We start from the raw sequence: 22,332 nt of genomic DNA, 5'->3' as shown, positions 1-22,332 counted from the left end.
TCATCGAACCTAAATAAGGTTCCTACTCTAGATGAAATACTAAACCCTAAAAAAAACCCTAGAAAACTTCAAGGCCCTAGACGTATTCCTAATCAAAACAGACCTAATTAAGCGTCTAAAAATTAATTAATCTACCAATCCAAAATCCAATAAACATACAAACACCCACCTCACCCGGCTCCCTTACTTCCCTCCTCCACCCACCTCGGCATTTATTCCAAATTTTAAAAATTCAAAAAATCAATATAAGCAACCCCTAAAAGCCCCCTCTTGGTTTGCACACACCACTTTCACCCTTCTCGGAATACACTAAATGGTCCGGCCAGGCCCGTGTGCGAAATACGCTGTAGTCGGAAAGCGCACGTTAAATCTTCTATATCAGTCAGTCAGTCAGTCACCGAACCTACACCGAAACGTCGCTCCGAATTGTAATAAGGAAGTTGTTCATTCATAAATCTTATCCTTACGTAGCCTCTCCACATGTTAAAAGAGTTTTTCATGTACATGTATGTTAGTGTTGATCTTGATTTCAAATTGCAGTTTCTCTCGAAATAATTTCAGGGTCTTGTAAACACCTTCCGTTCAGAAACTGCAAGACTGGTGAAGCTATAATATGGTATGCATATTTCTGTGAAGTCCATGCTTCTATTTCTCAGAACATCCAGCGCACAGTGAACGTTTTTTTCTTTTAGGGAACAAATAATTTTTAAAAACAAATCCCAGGCCCCCATCTAGAATATCATATCAACTGACAATTATGATGATCGTATTTGCAACGAGGCTACCACATAACTAAATCGACTGAAAATAAATACGTGTCCAACTCAATAATCGTAAAGGACCAGACCAATAGCCAGCAATCGCAATAAACAATGGACACCCTCGGAGTCCTGAACGATCCCACATCAGCATGTTATCCCATCTAGATGACAGCGGCCTGTTAAGAACCGTGTCTGGGCCAGACAAACGAGTGAATGATATAATGAGCATCATCCAACGCCTTCGGGGTACGAGGACACTCACGTCACCAAACCTGACCTCCTGATCCACTCAGGGCCCTCTTGCCACAAGCATACGGTGCTGTGGACATATTCTATACCGGAATCCTGACTAATCCTGGCATCTTTTTCACCAAATATTACAGTTATATTATTTACTGTTGTGTTGCGGTTAATAGTGAAATGACGCTTCAAGAAAATACTTTTTTATTTCAAGTCTCTGTCTTCATAACACTCATATCTAAAGTATATAACACCACTCAAACCACACATACGCTCTGGGAGCAATACAATACAAAGGTTTCTTGGACAAATAGCACCTTCCCGACATAAGGCTTCATACATACGAGGCTAGACCCCAAGCGGACTACCGATGTCCTTAGTGTCGGTAGCTAGCAAGTAAACATTACTGGAACTTTACTATCGCATATCTGGTAGGAATGCTGCGCAGTTTCACTGCTATTAGGCACGTTCAGAGACAACCATATAATCTCATCAATAATTGTGCATAGGAGCATTTAACAGGCACGTGAGACACATCGTCCCGTGGTAGAAAGTCAGAAAGCATGTACATGGACATATATTAGCACGAAGCACTACATTGTTACAATTGGTGAATATAAACAGCTTTAAAAACAGTTGTACACTTGCTTCTGGATAAACGGTTAACAGCCTTGACCAATCAGGAAGCCTAGTTTTGTCATTATTGCCATGAAAGTATTGGTTGGAAGTTGGTACGCATAATACTGTTACAGGCTACATAATCACACGTCATGGGGACGCATGCCTTGGAATACTCAACAAAGAGAATGCCGCTCTACGGCTAATCTTAATGTAAGAACCTTGTACATATTTTCTCGACTTTGGTCCTCTCCCATCGCTTAACATTGACTTTCGCAATCGAGGAGCTAACATCGTGAATTTCAAACGACCCCTAACTCCCGATATTTATCATAGACTTATTGCAATCTTAGAACTAGCATGAGTGAACATGTTATGAAATAGTAAGAATCATAAAACCGATTCTGCTTTCAGCAGACATTTCTCAAAATGGGAAAAAGTTTGATCGCTTTGTTAACATCGACAGTTGTTCGCCACGACAATCGCAATTCCATTTGTTTAACATCGACTCATAACAGTTGTTCGACACGACTATTGTCATTCCCAGTGTTTAACTTCGATTATTGGCATTTGTGCGCCACGACTATTGAAAATCATAATCTAAAAGCATCGACTTATGACAGCTGTTCGACACGACTATAGCAATCCCCATTCTTTACCGTCGACCCATGACAGTTGTTCGCCACGACTATCACAATCCCCATTCTTTAAACGTCGACTCACGACAGTTGTTCGACACGACTATAGCAATCCCCATTCTTTAACGTCGACTTATGACAGTTGTTCGCCACGACTATCACAATCCCTATTCTTTAACGTCGACCCATGACAGTTGTTCGCCACAACTATCACAATCCCCATTCTTTAACGTCGACTTATGACAATTGTTTGCCACGACTATCACAATTCCTATTCTTTAATGTCGACCCATGACAGTTGTTCGCCACGACTATCACAATCCCTATTCTTTAACGTCGACTCATGACAGTTGTTCGGCACGACTATAGCAATCCCCATTCTTTAACGTCGACCCATGACAGTTGTTCGCCACAACTATCACAATCCCCATTCTTTAACGTCGACTTATGACAGTTGTGTGCCACGACTATCACAATCCCTATTCTTTAACGTCGACCCATGACAATTGTTTGCCACAACTATCACAATCCCCATTCTTTAACGTCGACCCATATGACAGTTGTTCGACATGACTATCACAATCCCTATTCTTTAACGTCGACCCATGACAGTTGTTCGCCACGACTATCGCAATCCCCATTCTTTAACGTCGACCCATGACAGTTGTTCACCACGGCTATCGCAATCCCCATTCTTTAACGTCAACTCATGACATTTGTTCGCCACGACTATCGCAATACCCATATGTAACGCCGACCCATGACAGTTGTTCGCCACGACTATCAGTATTATCTCCCAATGTTTAACATCGACTGAAAACAGTTGCAGCAATCCGATTATTATTCAACATAGAATCACTTCAGTTGTTGTGCAATTACTACTGTTACCTACCCCCACTGCTCAGCATAGACACAAGACAGTCGTAGAGCTGCGAACGCCTTGAAAACGTGCTTTCCCAAAGAAGGATTGATTTAATTCAGGGTTGTACATGACGCAGAAATGTGCGTGCAGTAAGCACAAATATATAAAATGGACGCCGAAAAAATATATATTGCATCCTGCAGGACGCATAATAATATTCATTATACTTAATTCTGGGCAAGAAATATAAAGGTCCTGCAAATAACGTAATTATCAAATCTCACAATACATTACACAACACCATGTCATTACTTGTCAGGGCCAACATATGTCCTTTAAGGGACCCTTGAAAACAATTATTAGGGGTCCCCCGGAGCCATACTTCTGTAGGCCATGGTAAAATCCTGAATTCAACATGTGCCCCCTTCAAGACCATCTCAAATCTTCAGCACTTCATAAACAAACAACATTCATCAAACGTCTTTCACGCGCAACAGTATGAAAACATTTATATAAGACACTGTTCCATTTACATTGCAAAAATAAAACTATTCCGTAAAATAGTCCGAATAATGTGCATGAAAAACATCCATGAAAAAGTATGTTCAATAACCTTGGTAAAGGATAGTAACAAAATATAATATACATATAGATTTCATAGTGCAACATGTTGTGGGCAAGGACTCCGAGCATGGTTGCAAGGAAAAATATTTTCTTCATTTGGTCATGTGTCATTTGGTCAGAGAGACAGTTTATACAATGGCAGATTCGGCGTAGCTTTCTCCTGGATCACATTCAATGGTGACGTGACTCTCTTCATTATCAAAGTACGTACCACGCTGGCTCGTCCTTGATTTACGGTGTCCATTTACAATTGGTTTTCTAAGAGATACGTTCTCATCCTCGAGTTTTTCAATAACTTTGGCCCAGTGTCTTATCTTCCCGGAACCAAACACCAGATACACAAGGGCACCAAATATGTAAACTCCTGCACATATGTAGAACGCTGTTTGCCACTCTTCTTGGCTTTTCTGAAAAAGAACAGTCACTTTATAATTGATGTTAAGTTGCCTATGCTATATGGTTGTATATAAACATCATATATGGTAATCTATCTCTGTACATAATTTATCATCCAAAACAGGCTCCCACAGGAGATATCGCTTGGATGAGATCAAGCGATATCTACACTGTAGATATCGCTGCAATGAAATTACATCACAATGCTTTGCAGACCATTGTGACGTCACTGGTTACCATGACGTCACAATCAAATGACATCACTAATGGCTCTGCTACTGAAGCTGTTAGCTGTACTTTTTACACTGAAGACACTGCTAATTACTGTCTACAAATTGAAAAAGGTGGAAGAATGATGTTGAATGATAAATAAAATCTCACCCTCGTGTCTTTTGATATCAAATATCAACACTCGTTGATAAAAGTGGCAAAAATCCTCGGCAAGCCTCGGAATTTTTCCACTTTTATCAACTCGTGTTGATATATTCGATATCAAAAGACACTCGGGTGAGATTCTCTATATATGCACTACAGTCAAAGAGAAAACGCAATTCGTCTTTAGCAGTATTGCTGGTACACGTTCTATATAATCTATTTATACTTTCGCCATCTTCACATCTGGCATCACCATGTAGAGGCATTGCATGTGTTCATGAATCACTATGAAAAAATCCCAGGCCCACACAGGAGATGGTCGGGTCCGTACGATCTATTGATCGTGTCTATGAAACATAGAAGGTTGTTTTTGCGGTAGTTACATCAGATATATTCCAGTTATATCAAAGCTGCCTGTAAATATGGGATTATCGGTCCAACAAAGTTGTCTGCATGAGAACTGATGCACATCGTTGAATTGACACACATTCAAGAAACCGACCCTTAGTTGGTCTTACGAGAAATGTGTGAAGCTCATGTATGGCGTCCCCGGCGTGATATTGCTGGAATATTGCTAAATGCGGTGTAAAACCAAACTTACTCACTCACTCTTATGAGTACGGAGGGGTGGGAGCTAGTCTGCCCTGGAATCATTCGAAGGTAATAGAATATACATATTGAATCATTAAGAAATCATTGCGATTTGAATTAATATGTGTAGAAAACATTAGTTAGATTACAATGTTGTTCTCTGTGATTGATCTGCAAGTGGTCAGTTACATACCAGTTACATGCGTTTTCATCTTTATCAATACACAGAAAGGCAAAAGGGGCGCAACTCTGCACAGCATGTTTCATGTGTGTTTGTTTAGGTGCACTGAACGACATTTAAGACATTTGTCGAGCATATTTCATCACTAGAATCTTAGTTGCTGTGGTACTAGACCTCGGCAAGTTACTGTTATAAAACTAGCATATACCTCGTGTGGTTATACACACACCTTTCCGCGAACACCTGTTATCATCGCTATTTGATAATGATTCATAAACACATGCTCATGATATAGTCAGAATCGTACAACCGACCGCTATTAACTGATATTCCTTATGAATATGGAAAGGGCTTTGTCGCTTTTATTTTCATAAGGGAGAGATACACGTTTTCGAATTTGTCATACACGTACATTTAGTTGTATAGGTACATCCGATGACAGTAAATAATTAGCAATTTTCTGCCTGTCAGGTGACATAGAATCGTTTGGGTTTGATCCATCAACGACGAAGAAACGATAATGCATGTGGTATCTCCCTTAGTCACAATTCTGACTTGCCTGTTGCACATGATCTTGGGAAATAATATATTAGTAACGCTATATGTTTCTTTTCTGTCTGAAACTACCACTTACATTGGGAGTTATAGCACCAACGATGTAGGGGGCCAAGATTCCAGGCACAGTTGCAGCCGTGTTGGTGATGCCGAACAGGGTGCCGGCGTAGTTGGGGGCGATGTCGCCGTGGTTGATGAAGTAACCGGAGAAGTGAAAACCACACAACCCCACAGCCCCACACAGCAGTATGACAGCCCCGACGTGCTGTGTGCAGTCCATGTGGGCCACGCCTATCAACGACACCGCCGGCCCCAGCATTCCTGTGCGATGTGAAATAGTTTGTGAGCTGTAAGTCTGCATTGGGTAAGAACAGGGGAGCAGACATTCACTGTACTACACCCACTGACGTATCATATGTTATCCTTATGTTGCCTTTGAAAGGCATTTAGAAGTGATACACGGAAGAATGAGAATTTATGGATGTCAACTTCTTTATCATGAGGAACACAACATTTCGGAGTTTATACTTACTCCTTCATCGGGTGAATACTGCCATGAGGCAGAGGAGTATGTACTCCGAAACGTTGTGTTCCTCATAATAAAGAAGTTGACATCCATAAATGCTCTTCTTTACCTTCTGTTGCTATTAACATTTACTTTGATCCATGTTTCTATACTTAGAATTTACCAGTGTTAGGGCTATTATTGTTTGGGTAGTTGTTTTACGCTTGTTGTATTTAAACGTGTTACTAAAAAGACAGGGTGGTGATCGAAAAAGCAATATGATTGCAAATGAATACTTTATAACGTGATCAGTAAATAATGACGTCAGTACACAAGTATTAATTAGGAACCACTATTTATCACACATATACTCTCGTATATACCACTAACGTTACGGACCGAGACGTTGAGCCCGTGCCCGCGATATAAATAATATTAACAGACACGGCGAATATTATAACAAAATGTCAATTGCATTCCATTTTTTTTAATTTAAGGATAGCATGTCTGCAAATAAAGTATCAAAAACAAACGCCTAATCGAAGTATTATCATATTAATTGTCGCACAGAAATATTTCCTTGAAAATATATCTTATGAACTCGCATTCGTTTAATCATATGGCCATCTCACCTACCTATGAGAGACAAAACTTTCCGTGTCCAAGTTACGGAGAGTATTTTCCGTAATATGAGAAAGTCCGCAAGCAATCCTGATATCGATATGCATGCCCAGAAACACAGGTATGGAAGCATGGAATACACTCCGTTCTGAAAGAGAAAATGCGTTGAAGACAATGAATTTAATAAAATTTAAATTATCAGATCTTCATACGATTTTCTCTGCCATTTGGCATTAGTAAAAATTTGAAACGGAAGTCGTGTTAAAAGTTAACCAATGGGAGAAGGTATTCAGAAATATATCATATCACATAAAGTAGATACGATGATCGTAGTACAGTTTTGTTACTGGCGTTTTGTTGTATAGGTATACAGTCAGTCGAGTGAGTAGTGAACAATATTATAGTTATATCACAGCATGTCATCCCTATGTTGGAGGAAAGCCCCAAATGATGTAGGTCTCAGACGTTTACCAGCTCGGGTAAAGTGCTGACAAACCAAGAAACATAATCGGGGCTAACCGGGTTTCGAACCCAAAAAAAATCATAAGTTTCTGGCGTGTCCAAGGTACGAAGCTCTGAACAGCAAATTGCGACGCCTTAGACGACTGGGCCACCCAAAGTCCAACAATCAGAATAAAAGTTCAGTGTAAACAATATATCAAGATACATAAACATTTATAAACTCTTCAATATTCACGTACCTGTTTGATATCAAATTTGAGCACCTCCTTCATGTATGTGGGTATCTGTGTCAACAACATGTATATCCCATAGTTGCCACAGGTGTGAGCAATGATGATGGCCCATACAGGGCCTGATGAAAATATAGCCCGCCAAGGAGTTGTTCGAGCCTGGAAACATGACAAGCAATATGTAAAACTTAAGACCTCCTATAGTGACTGAGTAACTTGGAGCTAGCGCCGCAAGTATGGGTATGCATTCATCTGTTTGGTTCACTTGGACAGTTTGTAGGTATTCGATCACGGACACGAAGTCAAAAACTCTGGTCTCTTCAAATTAAGTTTAAGATTGAAGTGTCTAAATAACCGGAAACAGCGCTTCTGTATACACGTATATTCGTGCTAGGAAGACCCAATGGTCTCTCAGGAATGTGAATTAGTCCGTCAGTGTTTACATCAGTGTTTACGTCTTGCTCTTAGTTGTATTAAAGAAGTTGTTCATCCATAAATTCTTATCCTTACTTGTTGTTAAGGTCATTTCAAAAATATGTTCTCGTGATAAAACGTATGAACGTCGTTCAAACGCATATAAACGTCAGCATCGTGGTCAAATAGCAGAATGAATTCAAAAGCAGTGTAAACGACACATTTACAAAACATCGAACAATGACTCTTTGTTACATCCCTTGAGGGTTTTGAGACTTAAATATCATACTACTGATACATAATGAACTTGTCTGCGCCGTTTGTTAGTTACTTCGAGGCCCTGTGCTATCTGTGGAAATGGTGGAAATGTCTGACCGTACCTTTGGTTGTTTCTTGCTCTCTTCGAGGCTTTTTGAGATGTACTTCCTCTCCAGGTCTGATATTCCGGGGGTCGAATCTGGCTGATCGTGAGCAAATATCGTCCAGATAACACACCATAAAAGCCCTAAGCTTCCTGATGAAAAACAATAAAAGATTTCATTAAATATTATACACTTGGTCAATATTCGCTATTCTCTTCATAAGTGATGTGTCCCTTAGAAATGCCAGTATGATGATGAATACCAGACAATGATGTTTGGTTTGTCAGCACCATACGCGGGCTCGTGGAGGTACAGGCATATTAATTTTTTTTCAAATTGTTTTTATTCATTCCAGAGGGTACATACATACTTCCGGGACTACTTCCCATAGTTAGCTGACCCATCGTGAAATGATTTTCAAAGCGGCTTTGAACTCTACAAATTTACTCACTCACTCAACCACCCAATACGGTTTACAATGTTACTGTAAAATGGGGTTGGTAAATTGAACCTTGTCACACAGTCCACTCCAGTAATAAACACATGCAAAAGCAAGGCAAAGTTACCTATGACATAGAAAATAGACGCCCATCCACCGTCAAAACCATAACTGCATAGCAGGCCTCCTACCGGGAATATTAAAGCGTTACCAAACTGTCCCCCTGAAACAAATAGCACAGTATCAATAAACGTATTCTCTGGGTCCTCAGTCTTCATTGTTATAATCTCCCTAAAATTTGAGGAACCTAAAATAAAGTGTCATTGGAAAGAGAAGCAGGTCATATCTTTAGCATACCGGTTTTCTTATGTTCCTCTATGACACAATATCTATCAAGATATGAAGAAAACAGTAATAAGAAAATAATAACTAATACTTAATATAAATGTAACACTGCAACGCCAGAGAATAATCAGTCTCGATTATCTGACGAAACATATTACATCGGACGTAAAAGGCAAATTAGCAATGAAACTTATATAAATGGATCACTTAAAGTCAGTGATGACACCATGTGTTCAATAAAAGGCTTAGCTTGTCCTCTCCTACCGGTAGCCCTGACCAGTAACGCAATTATCATATAAAACGTAAGTGTTTGTTTGTCAGTCAAGCTAAATGTTTTGAATAAATTCTATAAAATAATTGGAGCGTAACATAGACAGATGGGAAATGATAAGCAAGATACAGTAAAAGTTTTACTTATGCGTTCAGTTAAATTGCATCTGATATATAAACAAATGCGTGTCAAAGCCAACATACAGGATAACTTATGAAAAACCCATTTCCTTAATTCGTCCTATCATTATAAGTCCTGCTGTGACTTACTCATTCTATGACTAAAAATGATATTTTCTCAGCTACCTTCAATGTGTTTTGTTTCGGACAAATCAAATGACTAGTTCTGTGAATGGTATTGCTTTTATTTACCTGACAAGGATATCCCAATGAGTCTGCTCCGTTCCCAAGGTGGTGACCAGTTTGCCCAGAGAGCCTGTGAGGCCGGATACATGACTGACTGTGAGAGAAAGATTGATTTAAGCTCAGGCATTACTGCACAAAACATATGAACTTGGGAATAAGTGACCAGAAGAGGTCGTTATTTCTACAACGAATAAAACACACAAAGGCACATGTTGACTGTGTAACCTAAGGGCGAAACATCATAACGGGTTCTCTCTCTTTTAATATTTATAAGATACATGATGTGGTTCGATACTGGCTAAAATAGGTGCCTACCCCGAGTACACATAACAAGGCCCCCATCAACAAAGTATTCGTAGCGTTGAGCCTATCGTACATAAAGGTTTCACATACTTATGACTGTTTGGATCTGAACCCACGTCGTCGAATGCTTTACAATATCGTTTCTTGTTCGGTCAAATTCCGATACATCCACGATTAGTAACAGGTTAACAGAGAGTTGTATTACCTCTTCCCGATACGTGTTTGGACTATCAATTGATACAAATGAAACACTGTTCAAAGAGACTTTAAAGTCACTCACTCAACCTCAACATAAATCAGCATTCCATTTGTAATGAGTAATTACTTTCTGGTGCTTGCAGAGATAATATGTAACATGGTTGAAACTTGTCGTTTATCGTAAGTCGTTAAATTTAGAAATTTCGATTATTTCTGAAAGTGGACTCACCTCCCCAATGCCCACAATGACGCGGACGGCCAGCAGGAGATAGGGACTTCCACGGGCCGCAAATGGAGTCAGCATATTCAAGATGGCGACGGGGAACATACCAGCAGCAATCACCTTCTTGGCGCCAAATCTCTCGCTCAGCATCCCCCCGGGTACTTGTAGGACTAAATAGCCCCAGAAAAACGCCCCCAGTAGCAACCCTTGTAGTGACTTGTCCCAAAAAAACTCCGCTCTCTGAAAAAGACATTATTACAACCTGTAGATTAATTACATTTTTCAAATCACAAGTGGGGTTGCGAAAAAAACTCTGGCAGAAGCATGTCTTGCAATATCTTACACCTACCGACAAACTAAACTCAGGAGCACATGACACGTGTCCAAACTCCGGATACTGTTACAACATCGTTGAGAATCAATAGAAGGTGCTAATACATGCACCCGCTACAATACCAAGATCAGTGGAGAGAGAGGGAGAGAGAGAGAGAGAGAGAGAGAGAGAGAGAGGGGGGGGGGGGGGGGGTATGATATGATGAGTAACGTATTTGGCTGTAAACGAATGACAGTCACTATCTGCTTTATACAGGCAGATGGGGTAGACGAGGGACAGGCTCTTGAGACCTAGTGCCACCAATCCCCAAGGGAGACACCGCTACTGTTTCCTACGGTGACTGGCAGGTGGCTGGTAGTCACCTCCCTGTGAGCCGCTGGGAGGTTTGCTGAAAAAGGCCACGATACAAGAGCAAGGCTTAGAGACCACCACGAGGCGCAACGCTGATACCGGAACACCGACGTCGCAGACATCGATGGGCTCGAACACAGCGACACTGGCAGAACAGAGTCGTGTTCACAGACGAGAACAGATGCCAGCTTTTCAGATAACATGGAATATTTCGTGTGTACCGCCGACGAGGAGAACGAACGTCACGTTGTTGCGTTCAAGACGTCCTACCGTCTGACCAAGGTCTTTGCAACAGAAACCGAGACCCTGTTTCAGCAAGACAAGACTACATGCAAGCCAATAACGTGGCCGTCTTGCCCTGGTCAGCACGATCAACACACGTATCACCTATAGGGCACTTGTGGGATCACCTTGACCCTCACATTAAAGCACGACCAGTTCGCCCTTGTAACAGGGATCGGTTAGCAGGACTTCCGAGACAAATGGCGTCGAATCCCATTTCTTGAGATCTGACTTCTCACACCATCTGCAAGTTGTCGCGTTTGGACGTGATATTGACGATATTGACTGACAATATGTGACATTCTGAAGGTTAAAGCAAGTTTCATGTGTTGATTTCATTCTTGATGGTCGATCGATTACTGAACAACTTATCCAGTCTTCCAAACTGTGGAATGACTTATTTCTTGTTCTTCTCATTCACGGCATAACGTGTAATGATGATGGTAATCCATGTCATACAAGAGTATGCCATGATATTGGTCCTGTTCTGTTTTATGAACAAACAATGTTGGCTGGTGACGTTTCTCCTGCTCATGCGTTCACAAAGCGGTTATTACTTGAGTGAAGGTCTTCAGCAACCCATGCTTGTAACAGGTCGGGTTGTCAGACTCCGTAATCCCGATCGTGGATCAATGCTCATGTCAATCACTGTATTGTCTGGTTCAGATTATATCATTTGCAGACCAATGTCGTTCAGCTGGAATAGTGTGGAGTGCAGCGATAAACAAGAAACAAACAAGAAACAACCATACAAACAGGTGTGCACCTGTCTCTCGAGGCGGTGAGATAGCCTGGTGATTAAAGTCTAGCTCGTGAAGCCGAGGAACCGGTCCCGTGCCACACATGGCTACGATTGATGAAGATTATTCCTAAACCCCGCCATCAATTCGTGCTGAGAAGCTGATTGGTTAATGCACTGCCGTCCCTAGCAACTTGACGTCATATTAGTACATTCTTCCAAATGATTTGAACCATTCCATTTAGTTATATAAATAAAAGGGAACCATTTCCATATTTATAACCAAAAAAGTCGATTGTACGATTCCGACTATTTAATATTAATGTGTTTATGAATCACTATCAAATAGTGATGATAGAAGATATTATAAAATATCAACGCTAGAGAATAACCAGCCTCGATTATCCGAAGAAACAGGTTCCATTGGTCATGTAAGGCAATATGGCGGTGAAAATAAAAATACATTCGGACAACTACAGCAAAAAAGAAATTAAATCGTTTCCCGTAAATAAAACTGAATATGAATATAGTGAATAAATGAAATACCTCCGTATGCGACGAGGCTTGAACGGGACATTGTTGTGCGTCAGCTGTTTTTGAGTAATGACTTGTTGTGTTAGACGTAGTGCTGTCAGGTGATACGGTATAAGTATTGTTATAACGGTCATCTCTGACCATGCAGACCATTGCTATACTGAGATTCACTCTGAGAGCATAGAGACACGCAAAGCCGAAGAAACACAGCACAGATAAACGGAAGCGCTTCGACGTCCACCATGGCACTGCAACATAAGAGTGGACGTGAATGTCAAATTAGATTTACAAGAAACTATACATTTGTTAATTAGTATATCTCATATCTGAGATGGCGATATAGCCTCGTGTTAAACCGTTCGCTCAGCGTTGGTTTGATTCCAACCATAAGCTTTGAAAACTATTTTAGAGTTGTGCATCTGGTTCCCCAAAGTGGTACACATCTCATACCTCCAAAGTAGCGCTAAACCAAACTCACTCACCCTCTCTGACAAGAGGTGTTTGTATTTGTATGATTTCAATAGTGAGTGTCAGCAGAGTAGAGCGATGGTACAATGGCTAGTGCACTCGATCGCCGTGCACAAGATCAGGGTTCAACAAAAGAAATAGATTAAGCTACGACGACATAGACTAACCTTGTCGGGGGTCGATACCCGCTGATTTGATACTTTCTTGATCTACTGACACAGGTCTTTGGTTGTAATGGTGTAGGTCCCAACTTGACTGACGCAAATACACCGTCTTCACAGGACCCTCTTCATCTTCTTGAAGCATCGTTGACCTCTGCAAAAGTTGCATTCTGATTTAGAATTAACACAACTTCACCACGTCCACAACTAGTCTAGTGAGGTGAAATAGTTTTAACGCCGCTTTGAACAGTATTCCAATATATCACAGCATGTCAGCTTATTGTAGGAGGAAAGTGATGCAGGTCTCAGACGTTTACCACCTTGGTGAAACCTTTGTATGATGCTGATAAACCTAGGAACATAATCGGAGCGAACCGGGATTAAAACCCACAATCATAGGTTTCCTGCGTGCCGAAGGGATGCAACAGCGAATTGCGGCGCCTTAGACGACCATCTGTGCCCGGGGGTCCTGACTAACAGGGTCGGTACTCATAGGTTTCCTCTGTATTTATCATCCAAAGCAACAAACCACTCTTTGCCAATTTGAAATACTATACCGCTACTCATATGTAACCGACAAATACTACCTCGGCAGACTGGCGTACTTCATATGGAAACATCTGCTTCTCACAACATCAAACTCGATCACTGCCATACAGGCGCGTATGCCGCCGCTAGAGATGTAGTGAATATATATTGATAATTCATGACACTATATACATGTGTTCGTAACAGTATTTATACTGTCCCCGATACTTATTTCTGTCGTACTTGTCGTTCTTTAATAATGTGGTTGTTTGATGTTTAAAACCAGCAATATGACGGCGGCCGGTCAATAACTGATTCTGGACCAGCAACCTTGTGATTGATATTATAAGCATATATATTGAACAATGACAAGGCCCGGTCATTGGCAGCAAGTTGAATTCGTGTCAAGGACACAGCACTCATGATCAGTCGTGTCATTCCGGGTCAAGCCGATTGGGTTACGGAAAAGGGCGAGTGGTGACGAATGAGAAACAAAACATTTGTCCTAATTCATACTTCACGTGGCAACCACGCAGTCAAATATTACTCTATGTAAATAGCGACATTATATCCGTGTCTAACAGGACAGGCGACAAATTTAAAACCATAGCAGATTATTGACGCATAGCATTAACCCAAGCAATCATATCATTGTATAACGTGCTACATCTCTAATAATGTGATGCAGATACTGACAGCTGGATTGATGGATCGTGTGATCATGTTAAATTCACATATTTCAAAACAGGAAGATATTGGCGCGACGTACTAATGATAGGTTTCCTTAGCTCATGCATGTGCGCATAGCTGATACCACATACAGGCGTCGTGCACGCCGAGTTACAGGATCCTGTTGATTCCTGTTCACATGACCTTACGCCTTATTAGGGAGTATCCCTGTAATAATAATAATAATAATAATAATAATAATAATAATAATAATAATTGTTATAATAATAATAATTTCTAGGAGAAGAGGAATATTTCAGGGATATTCTTTGAGCCCTTTGCTTTTCTCTTTGCCACTAAATCCTTTAAGCTTTATGTTCAGCAAAGAGGAAGGTTATCACCCGGGACCTCCTCAGCACAGATCCCCAACACCCCTTACACACCTCCTTTACATGGATGACCTTGAACTTATTGCCAATGGAGGATCCACACTCAAAAACACAGACTCTGCTTGTCGAGTCCTTCTCTAATGATATCGGCATGTCATTTGGACTCGACAAACGCAACACTCTTCATTTGAAACGTGGCAAGGTAGAAGAGGGAGGATCAGTCAGTTTACTTGGGGGAGGAGTTATTGACCATCTCGTGGACGGTCAGGCCTATACGTACTTAGGGATGCAGATTAGGGATAAACTCCAAAATGCCCATGCAAGGGCGAACTTCGGGCAGAGTACAAATGTAAACTTAAGAAAAAGGATGTGGGACATAATCTCAATGTCAGTGTTGATGGGTCTGTACTGCTGGTCGGTGCAGAAATGAGTGTCAACCAAGACAAACGCCATATAAAATCGGCCCAGTCCAAGTTTTTCAAGGAGAGGCTATCTGAACGACCACTGCATCGAGTTTATGTGCAGTGTGTTGAGAAGGTAGGGAACCCTGCAGAGTCCTCAGCTTGGATGAGGTCGGCTGGCCTGAAAAGTGAAACAGAAGGCTTTCTCTTTGCTGCTCAGGACCAATCACTTCCCACTCGAAAACTCGAAATTTTGCATTAAAATGTAAATATGAAATGTCGATTATGTAATGAATTTAGTGAGACTTTCCAACGCATTGTCAGTGAATGCCCCGCTTTGGCACAAATGCAATATCTTAAGCGACGTGATGGAGTGGCTCGATCATTTTATTACCGTCATCGCCATGTTGGGGTTTTGACACAGAGGTCCATCCATGGTACGACCCTGAATACGTTGGGGGCGTCATGCAAAATGATAAATACAAAATCCTTTGGAATAGGCCCGTATACAGCCGCAGACATATCCAGGCCAACAAACCTGATCTTGTCCTCTTTGATAAATCCAATGAAATCATTTATATCATTGAATTTTCTATCTCTTTTGACAAGTTGAGGAAAAACATGGCAAATATGCAGACATCGCGTTCCGAATGTCACACATTCCAAGTACAAAGTTGTCCGACTCCCCATTGTCCACGGTGCCGTAGGTTTGGTACCTCCAAAATCTGTTGACTGACAACGGGAGAGTACCTGGGTTTGCTGCCAGGAATACAGGCCTTCTGACAATCTTGGTAATGAAGAAGGCTGCAGTGTTGGGGAGTCTTCACATTCTCTGAAAAGTTCTGGGTGGGTTTGACTAGGCAGCGCTTCCTGGGAGAAGTCCCATGCGCTGGACTGCGTGTAAAGGGTGGCGAGGGCCCTGAGCAGATGATGAGCCTGACCAGCCTGACTGTGCCAGGATCACTCAAACCCTCTTTGCTGCATTTTAAATTTTAATCTGTAAATAATAATAATGCCTTAGGAGAAACCACATGTGCTACATGTGCTTCAGAGTTGGGGCTGATGTTGTGCGTTGTACCCTGGACCAATACTAAGTGTGTCCAAGGATCACAACACATTTCGAGATATGTCAAGACGACAATATACACCAGGGAAGACAGCTTTACAACACTGCTAACTAAAATTAAAGAAAGCATTCCGAGTTCGTTTTTTATGTAATTGATAATTGAAAGAAATGTTGTTAAATTTAATTTTGTCCATTTAAGCATCACTCGATCTTGAATGTGTTGGGAAATAGTAATATGTGGCTGGATAACTTTGTATAAAAATACATTAGTTCAATGAAGTCTGTGGTAAGAAATGAATTTGCAACCACATATGTCCCCTTCCACGTATAAAATGTATAATGCAAAAAGCAAACTGATCGATTTCCAAAGACAAAATATCTAAGATACCTATCAGTAATTGTGTATAATGCGAAAACATTTCTTTTAATTTCTAAAAGTTTTAAATTAAATCATATTTAAGAAAATAAAACCATATAGAAGTTTTCTTCGGGTGCTGTCTAAGCGCCAGTACAGTTCATATTTTGGATATAATAATGCTAACTATAATTATTTTTAATTGCAAATCAGACATTTGATAAAATCACCTGAGAGGTATAGTTTCTGCTGCCCTTAAGTTAATAATAAGCTACAAGCTCTCAAGCTACATAAACTGAAGCCAATACCGTTCACAAGACAATTGTTCAGATTTACATATTTCCAGATTAACAAACCGTGGGTGTTATTGTTTCAAAATGAATACACACTTTCCTTCAATAAAGCATTCGAAAGACACGGTGTCCCGGACAAGCGAGACCGCCTCCGTGGTCTAGTGGTAGAGCGTCCGCCCGGAGAGCGGAAGGTCCGGGGTTCGATCCCAAACCGCGTCATACCAATAGACGTTAAAAGATGGTACTTGTTGTTACCCTGTCTGGCGCTCGGCATTAAGGGGCTAAAACAAGGACTGGTCGGCTCGGAGTCAGTATACTGTGTCTGAGTGGGGTATTCATGTTAAACTGCGGCATGGTATCTCAGTGTGCTAGTACTATAAATCGGCATAAGTCCGAACTAGTACAAGCAGCCACACACACACACACACACACATACACGTGCATGCACGTCACTATATAAGTGCAATAATTTTGGACGCGACGTTAAACCCCATTTCACCTCACCTCACCAAACCCGGACAAGCGAGGTTTTACTGTGGAATGTGGCACTACTTAATACTCATCGGTTGTATTACACGAGCAATCTTATCACTTTACACTACCGCATTACATTATATCTACTACTTGCACTCCCGACAGGATGGCTCTCAAAGGAAACCCAACGCCATGTTCCGCCTAGATTATTACAGATTCGAGACGGAAGAACATTAGTAATATTTAACGCATTATCCGACGCTCATCACAGAAAGCGGCAATACGTGCTTTGCCTGTTTGTAAAGTGCACAAGCAACTTTGACTATAAAAGAGTTGTCACTTTGCAATCGGACAATCCATTGCCTCTTATAAACATAGTTATGCAATTTCCAAAATCATAAACTCATTAAACATATCTGATAGTTGTAACTTAACTGATTCGGTAGTCAGTGCGTCAATCGTCTCCATTTCCCCCCTTCTGTGCGTTTGTATCAGCCTCGCCACTTATTCACTTGTCATGCGTGCATATCATGGTATTAGGTAACAGTTAAACGCATGTATAGAATTATCTGGTTGGATTAAGATCCCACATACAAATGCAAGTGACGACAGGGAAGGGAATTCGTCTCGTCATTCGACTTCCTCGTCCGTCACATGCTGTGATTTGTTTGTTTGTTTGTTTGCTGTTTAAAGCCGCACTCAGCAATATTTCAGCTATATGACGGCGGTCTTAAAGATAATCAAGTCTTGACCAGATAAAGATGGATTCTCTGATAATAACTGTTGCGTATTGAACTGTTTTCTATTTCCCTTCCTCAGCCAAATGACGCAAACGTATGCTGGTTCTTATCAAAAGCTTTTTTATGCAACCTGCTTTCATACGTTAAGAAATGTGCATAGCTTATGTAAATCACCTGTTAAGTGATATTATAATTCAGGATATAATTGTATAATATAAAGTTGCAATGACCCATGTGAATAAATCAATCGATGTAAGCCTTTATCTGAAAATAGCAATGTATTATACAATGTATGTAGTATAATAGAGTAATTTGTTTGTTGTTTAACACTGCACCCAGCAATATTCAAGCTATATGACGGCGGTCTGTAAATAATCGAGTCTGAACCAGACAATCCAGTGATTGATATCACGAGCATCGATCCACGCAATTTGGATACGATGACATGCATCAATCAAGTCAGAGAGCCTGACCACCCGATCCCGTTAGTCGCCTTTTATGGGAAGCATGAGCTGCTGAATACTTCTACCCCAGATCTTGCTATGTACATACCGTTGTTATGTATAAACATGCAAGTCACAACTACAGTGAACAGGTGAAGTGATTCATTGTTACGTATATAATACCATGGTAATCATGATCTAGGTACATTCTGTATAATGTAACTAGTTTATGAGTAATATATATATATATATATATATATATATATATATATATATATATATATATATGTAACCGTGCGTATAATACCATACAGTTGAGTTGTCTGTATATATATATATTGACATACCAGTGAAGCAAATGTTCAAAATTAGTTCTGCAGTTCTTAAAGTACATATCAACTCTGATGCTGACGGCACTGTATACCTATCAAATTAAATGAATAAAACATGAAGCAGAGCGCGAGCGTGATTTATGCTTACAGCGTACGATTTATTGATCCAGTTTTGAATTTGTTAGTGTGGCTGCCAGTAATGTTCATTTGAATCTGAGAACCGTGACACACACACACACACACACACACACACACACAGAGAGAGAGAGAGAGAGAGAGAGAGAGAGAGAGAGAGAGAGAGAGAGAGAGAAAAACACAAACACACGCATACAATACACGTGTTTCCAGTTTTGTCTTGTTCGCCAGGGGAGTAATTAGCTAAAAATGAAGGTCACGTTAGTGCGCATTTTGCTCACCATTTCAACACAAAATAATACATCGACTGCACGTCCAGGTTTGTGCCTATGCCAAACGTGTCACACTCGTCTTACAACTGATACCATCGTTTATGAAATGATTTAAACAGTTTGCTGTATGTGGACCGAACACTGCACTCAATAAGACTATACAGCCAACTGCTGATGTTTCGTTCGGGTCATGTCTATCCTCCCGAAACTACCACCAACGGGAGGGTAAATGTTAGCATGCTTGCTCAGGCAATGTGTGCTGGCGATGAGTGGACTTCGTCTTTTCAACATGTCCTAGATTTCATTACTTTTGTCCAGACATGTGTACATTTGTGTTTCCGGTACTCCCTTCAATGACTCCACGTGCAACCCTCGTGAATATAGGTTAGTATACGTTAACCCTGCACTCGCGCTATAACGAGATTGATTGTATTGATCGAGGAATTCCCCTGACCTCATGTAGAACGTTGTGTGTTTATCAGGTCATTGCTATACGGTGAAATACACATAGCCTACCAGTCGACTCGAACCATACGTTTTGTATACTCAGTATCTGTAGGAAAAGTTGGCCTAAGTGGAATACACACATTCTTCACGGTCTGATAAACATTAAGATCAGATGAAAGCGTAACACCTGTCTGGCCTTGAAACGGTGAAAGTCCCTGTCCACAGGTAAATAATGGAGAATGATGGTCTTACCTTGTTCACAACACTGACACCATGGGTAGATATTCAAAGGAAGTAAATTGCTTCTTCATTAAGGAGTTGCCGACTCTTATCAGCTTTATACGCCGAGAGTTATTATGAGTCAATTGTGGGTTGTGTTGCGTGCCGTACTCGCGCAACAACCCTACAGCTTACAACAGGAATTAGACGCGCGATGTTTGTTCAAGCATGCCGCAGATATCCTTGTGCGCATCGGACAATTGAGGTCGCTGTGCCCGGTTCGTTTGACTTTAGTGCTATCAAGGGGAGGAAATGTGTTTGTCACTCGGCCCTGGGGTGCTCACAGTCGGCACGCGCCATGCTCCGTGACGTCATTGAACGTGCAGTGACGCACTCGTCCCGCCCACTTCGTCGTCAGCGCGTGCTGTCGGAGGAGAGGGGACTCGTGCTGGACCACGTTTGACTGGTCACAAAACCTGTTGGGCTGGACTTTCAGTACTATACCGGCAGTAGTGACCCACATATTGAATCTTGTAACTCGGAAACTTGATAAGTTGTAACGGCACATATTGACACGGGAGGGTATTGGCTAATTACATCCATGAATGTAACGCTCTATATAGTAACTGCCGAGGAAGTGGAGGCCGGAGAGACGGGATGTCACAATTGTTTCGCCTAGTTTATAATTAGAATTGCGCGGAGTTCATGAAGCCTGCATCCTTATGAGAGGTTTAGAATATTGTGCCATGTTTCACCAAAACTGAAGGGATTAATAACGTGTTGCAATTCTAGACACACTTTCATCGACATGATTGAATAACACATCCAATCTCCACCCCACGTGTACTCATAAGATTATCTTAATCCATTCAGTTATCTTATCAATTTGTATGTTTGAATCGTTGGTATAACACTAAATCTTAATAAGGAGATGTAAGGGAAAAATGCATATCTCAATGTGTTCAATTTCATAGGCCGGCAAAAGTTCCTTTGCAAAATGTTTAGAAAACGGGTAGAGTAAATTTGTTTGATAAAAAAACCTGTATTGCAATATGTAAAATGGTTTGTCAAAACAAACCCACATATAAACAGTAATAGCGTCACAAATTATTTCTACCTCCTTATCATTCCTTGCATTGGTTGAAAACAGACAGCTGTTCCGTGTCTGTGGAGGTTGTTTATTCGCAATAGAACACACACGCAAGTAATTAGTAGCCAAGGAGGCTCGCGTTATTTTCGCATACTTAACATTCATGCACTGTACCAAATGATGATGTTATTCTTGTTGTCAGACCTTTCCAAACAACGACTTCGTATATGAAGAAACCGGAACCGACAACATTGTATGATACACTGAATCATCCCCAGACAAACCTCATTTGTGAAGATACTAGTACCTGGATACCTGCGGTATCTAAATGTATACTTTGAAAAAAACCCACTGTATTCATAAAATGATCAACCTTTTATACCTTCAGGCAAATTGTCATCGTATGATGACTTTCATCGTAATTGTCTTGCTATCACAGAAAGTTGAATATTGATTGGCCTCATTAAATGTTCTCAAATGTTCTACAAACATCTACAAGGCAAGTCAGATCTGATATGTATTGTGACCGTGTTTATATTTATTTGAGAATTGACTTTCAACTTTTGGAGTGTGAACGTTCATAGAGTGAGGACCAAACTGTATGAACGTCGGAGCTTCGCCTTGTCGTTTTAAACTGAGTGTAAATGAAGGAACATTTATTTTCATTAATATCATTTCGAGATTAGATGATGAATCAACAACATGAATTCTCAGAGATCCATTATCTTACCAACAGGTGTTATTAAGATGTTGCAATTGATGAAACCATTGTTCGCGAAAAGGGAGAGCGTATCATGCCCCAGCAGTGACACCCGTTACAAACACGTGCAAAGGCAAGTCAATTGTTCACTGGAAAAAAAACACGAGAACATATGTAGTCAAAATAAGGAATTTTGTCACTGATGCTTCACATGTGGAAATGTCCTCCACATGTCTACCATAAACATTTTCAAACGCTTAACTGAGGCCTTGAATGTAGGGTAATAATTGAATCCTGATTGCATAGAACACATGTATGAAGACACCCTTTA

At 40.7% G+C, this 22,332-nt stretch overlaps 1 protein-coding gene across 1 annotated transcript; it reads right to left on the bottom strand.

Moving 5' to 3' along the window:
- Nucleotides 1-1,188: 1,188 nt before the first annotated feature.
- LOC139465817 (sialin-like) lies at nt 1,189-20,527 on the bottom strand. The gene is made up of 11 exons (XM_071247751.1): nt 20,245-20,527; nt 13,455-13,602; nt 12,832-13,067; nt 10,586-10,819; nt 9,862-9,949; nt 9,002-9,097; nt 8,454-8,587; nt 7,669-7,818; nt 6,983-7,115; nt 5,921-6,162; nt 1,189-4,150 (listed from the first exon to the last, which is right to left on the bottom strand). Exons 2-11 carry the CDS (start codon nt 13,591-13,593, stop codon nt 3,872-3,874), a joined length of 1,731 nt encoding a protein of 576 aa, XP_071103852.1. The 5' UTR covers nt 13,594-13,602; nt 20,245-20,527; the 3' UTR covers nt 1,189-3,871.
- Nucleotides 20,528-22,332: the final 1,805 nt, after the last annotated feature.

Source organism: Haliotis cracherodii, unplaced genomic scaffold (assembly GCF_022045235.1).
Source record: "Haliotis cracherodii isolate W230 unplaced genomic scaffold, xgHalCrac1.p SCAF_18, whole genome shotgun sequence".
NCBI lineage: Eukaryota > Metazoa > Mollusca > Gastropoda > Lepetellida > Haliotidae > Haliotis > Haliotis cracherodii.
This window is presented reverse-complemented; position numbering and strand designations above follow the sequence as displayed.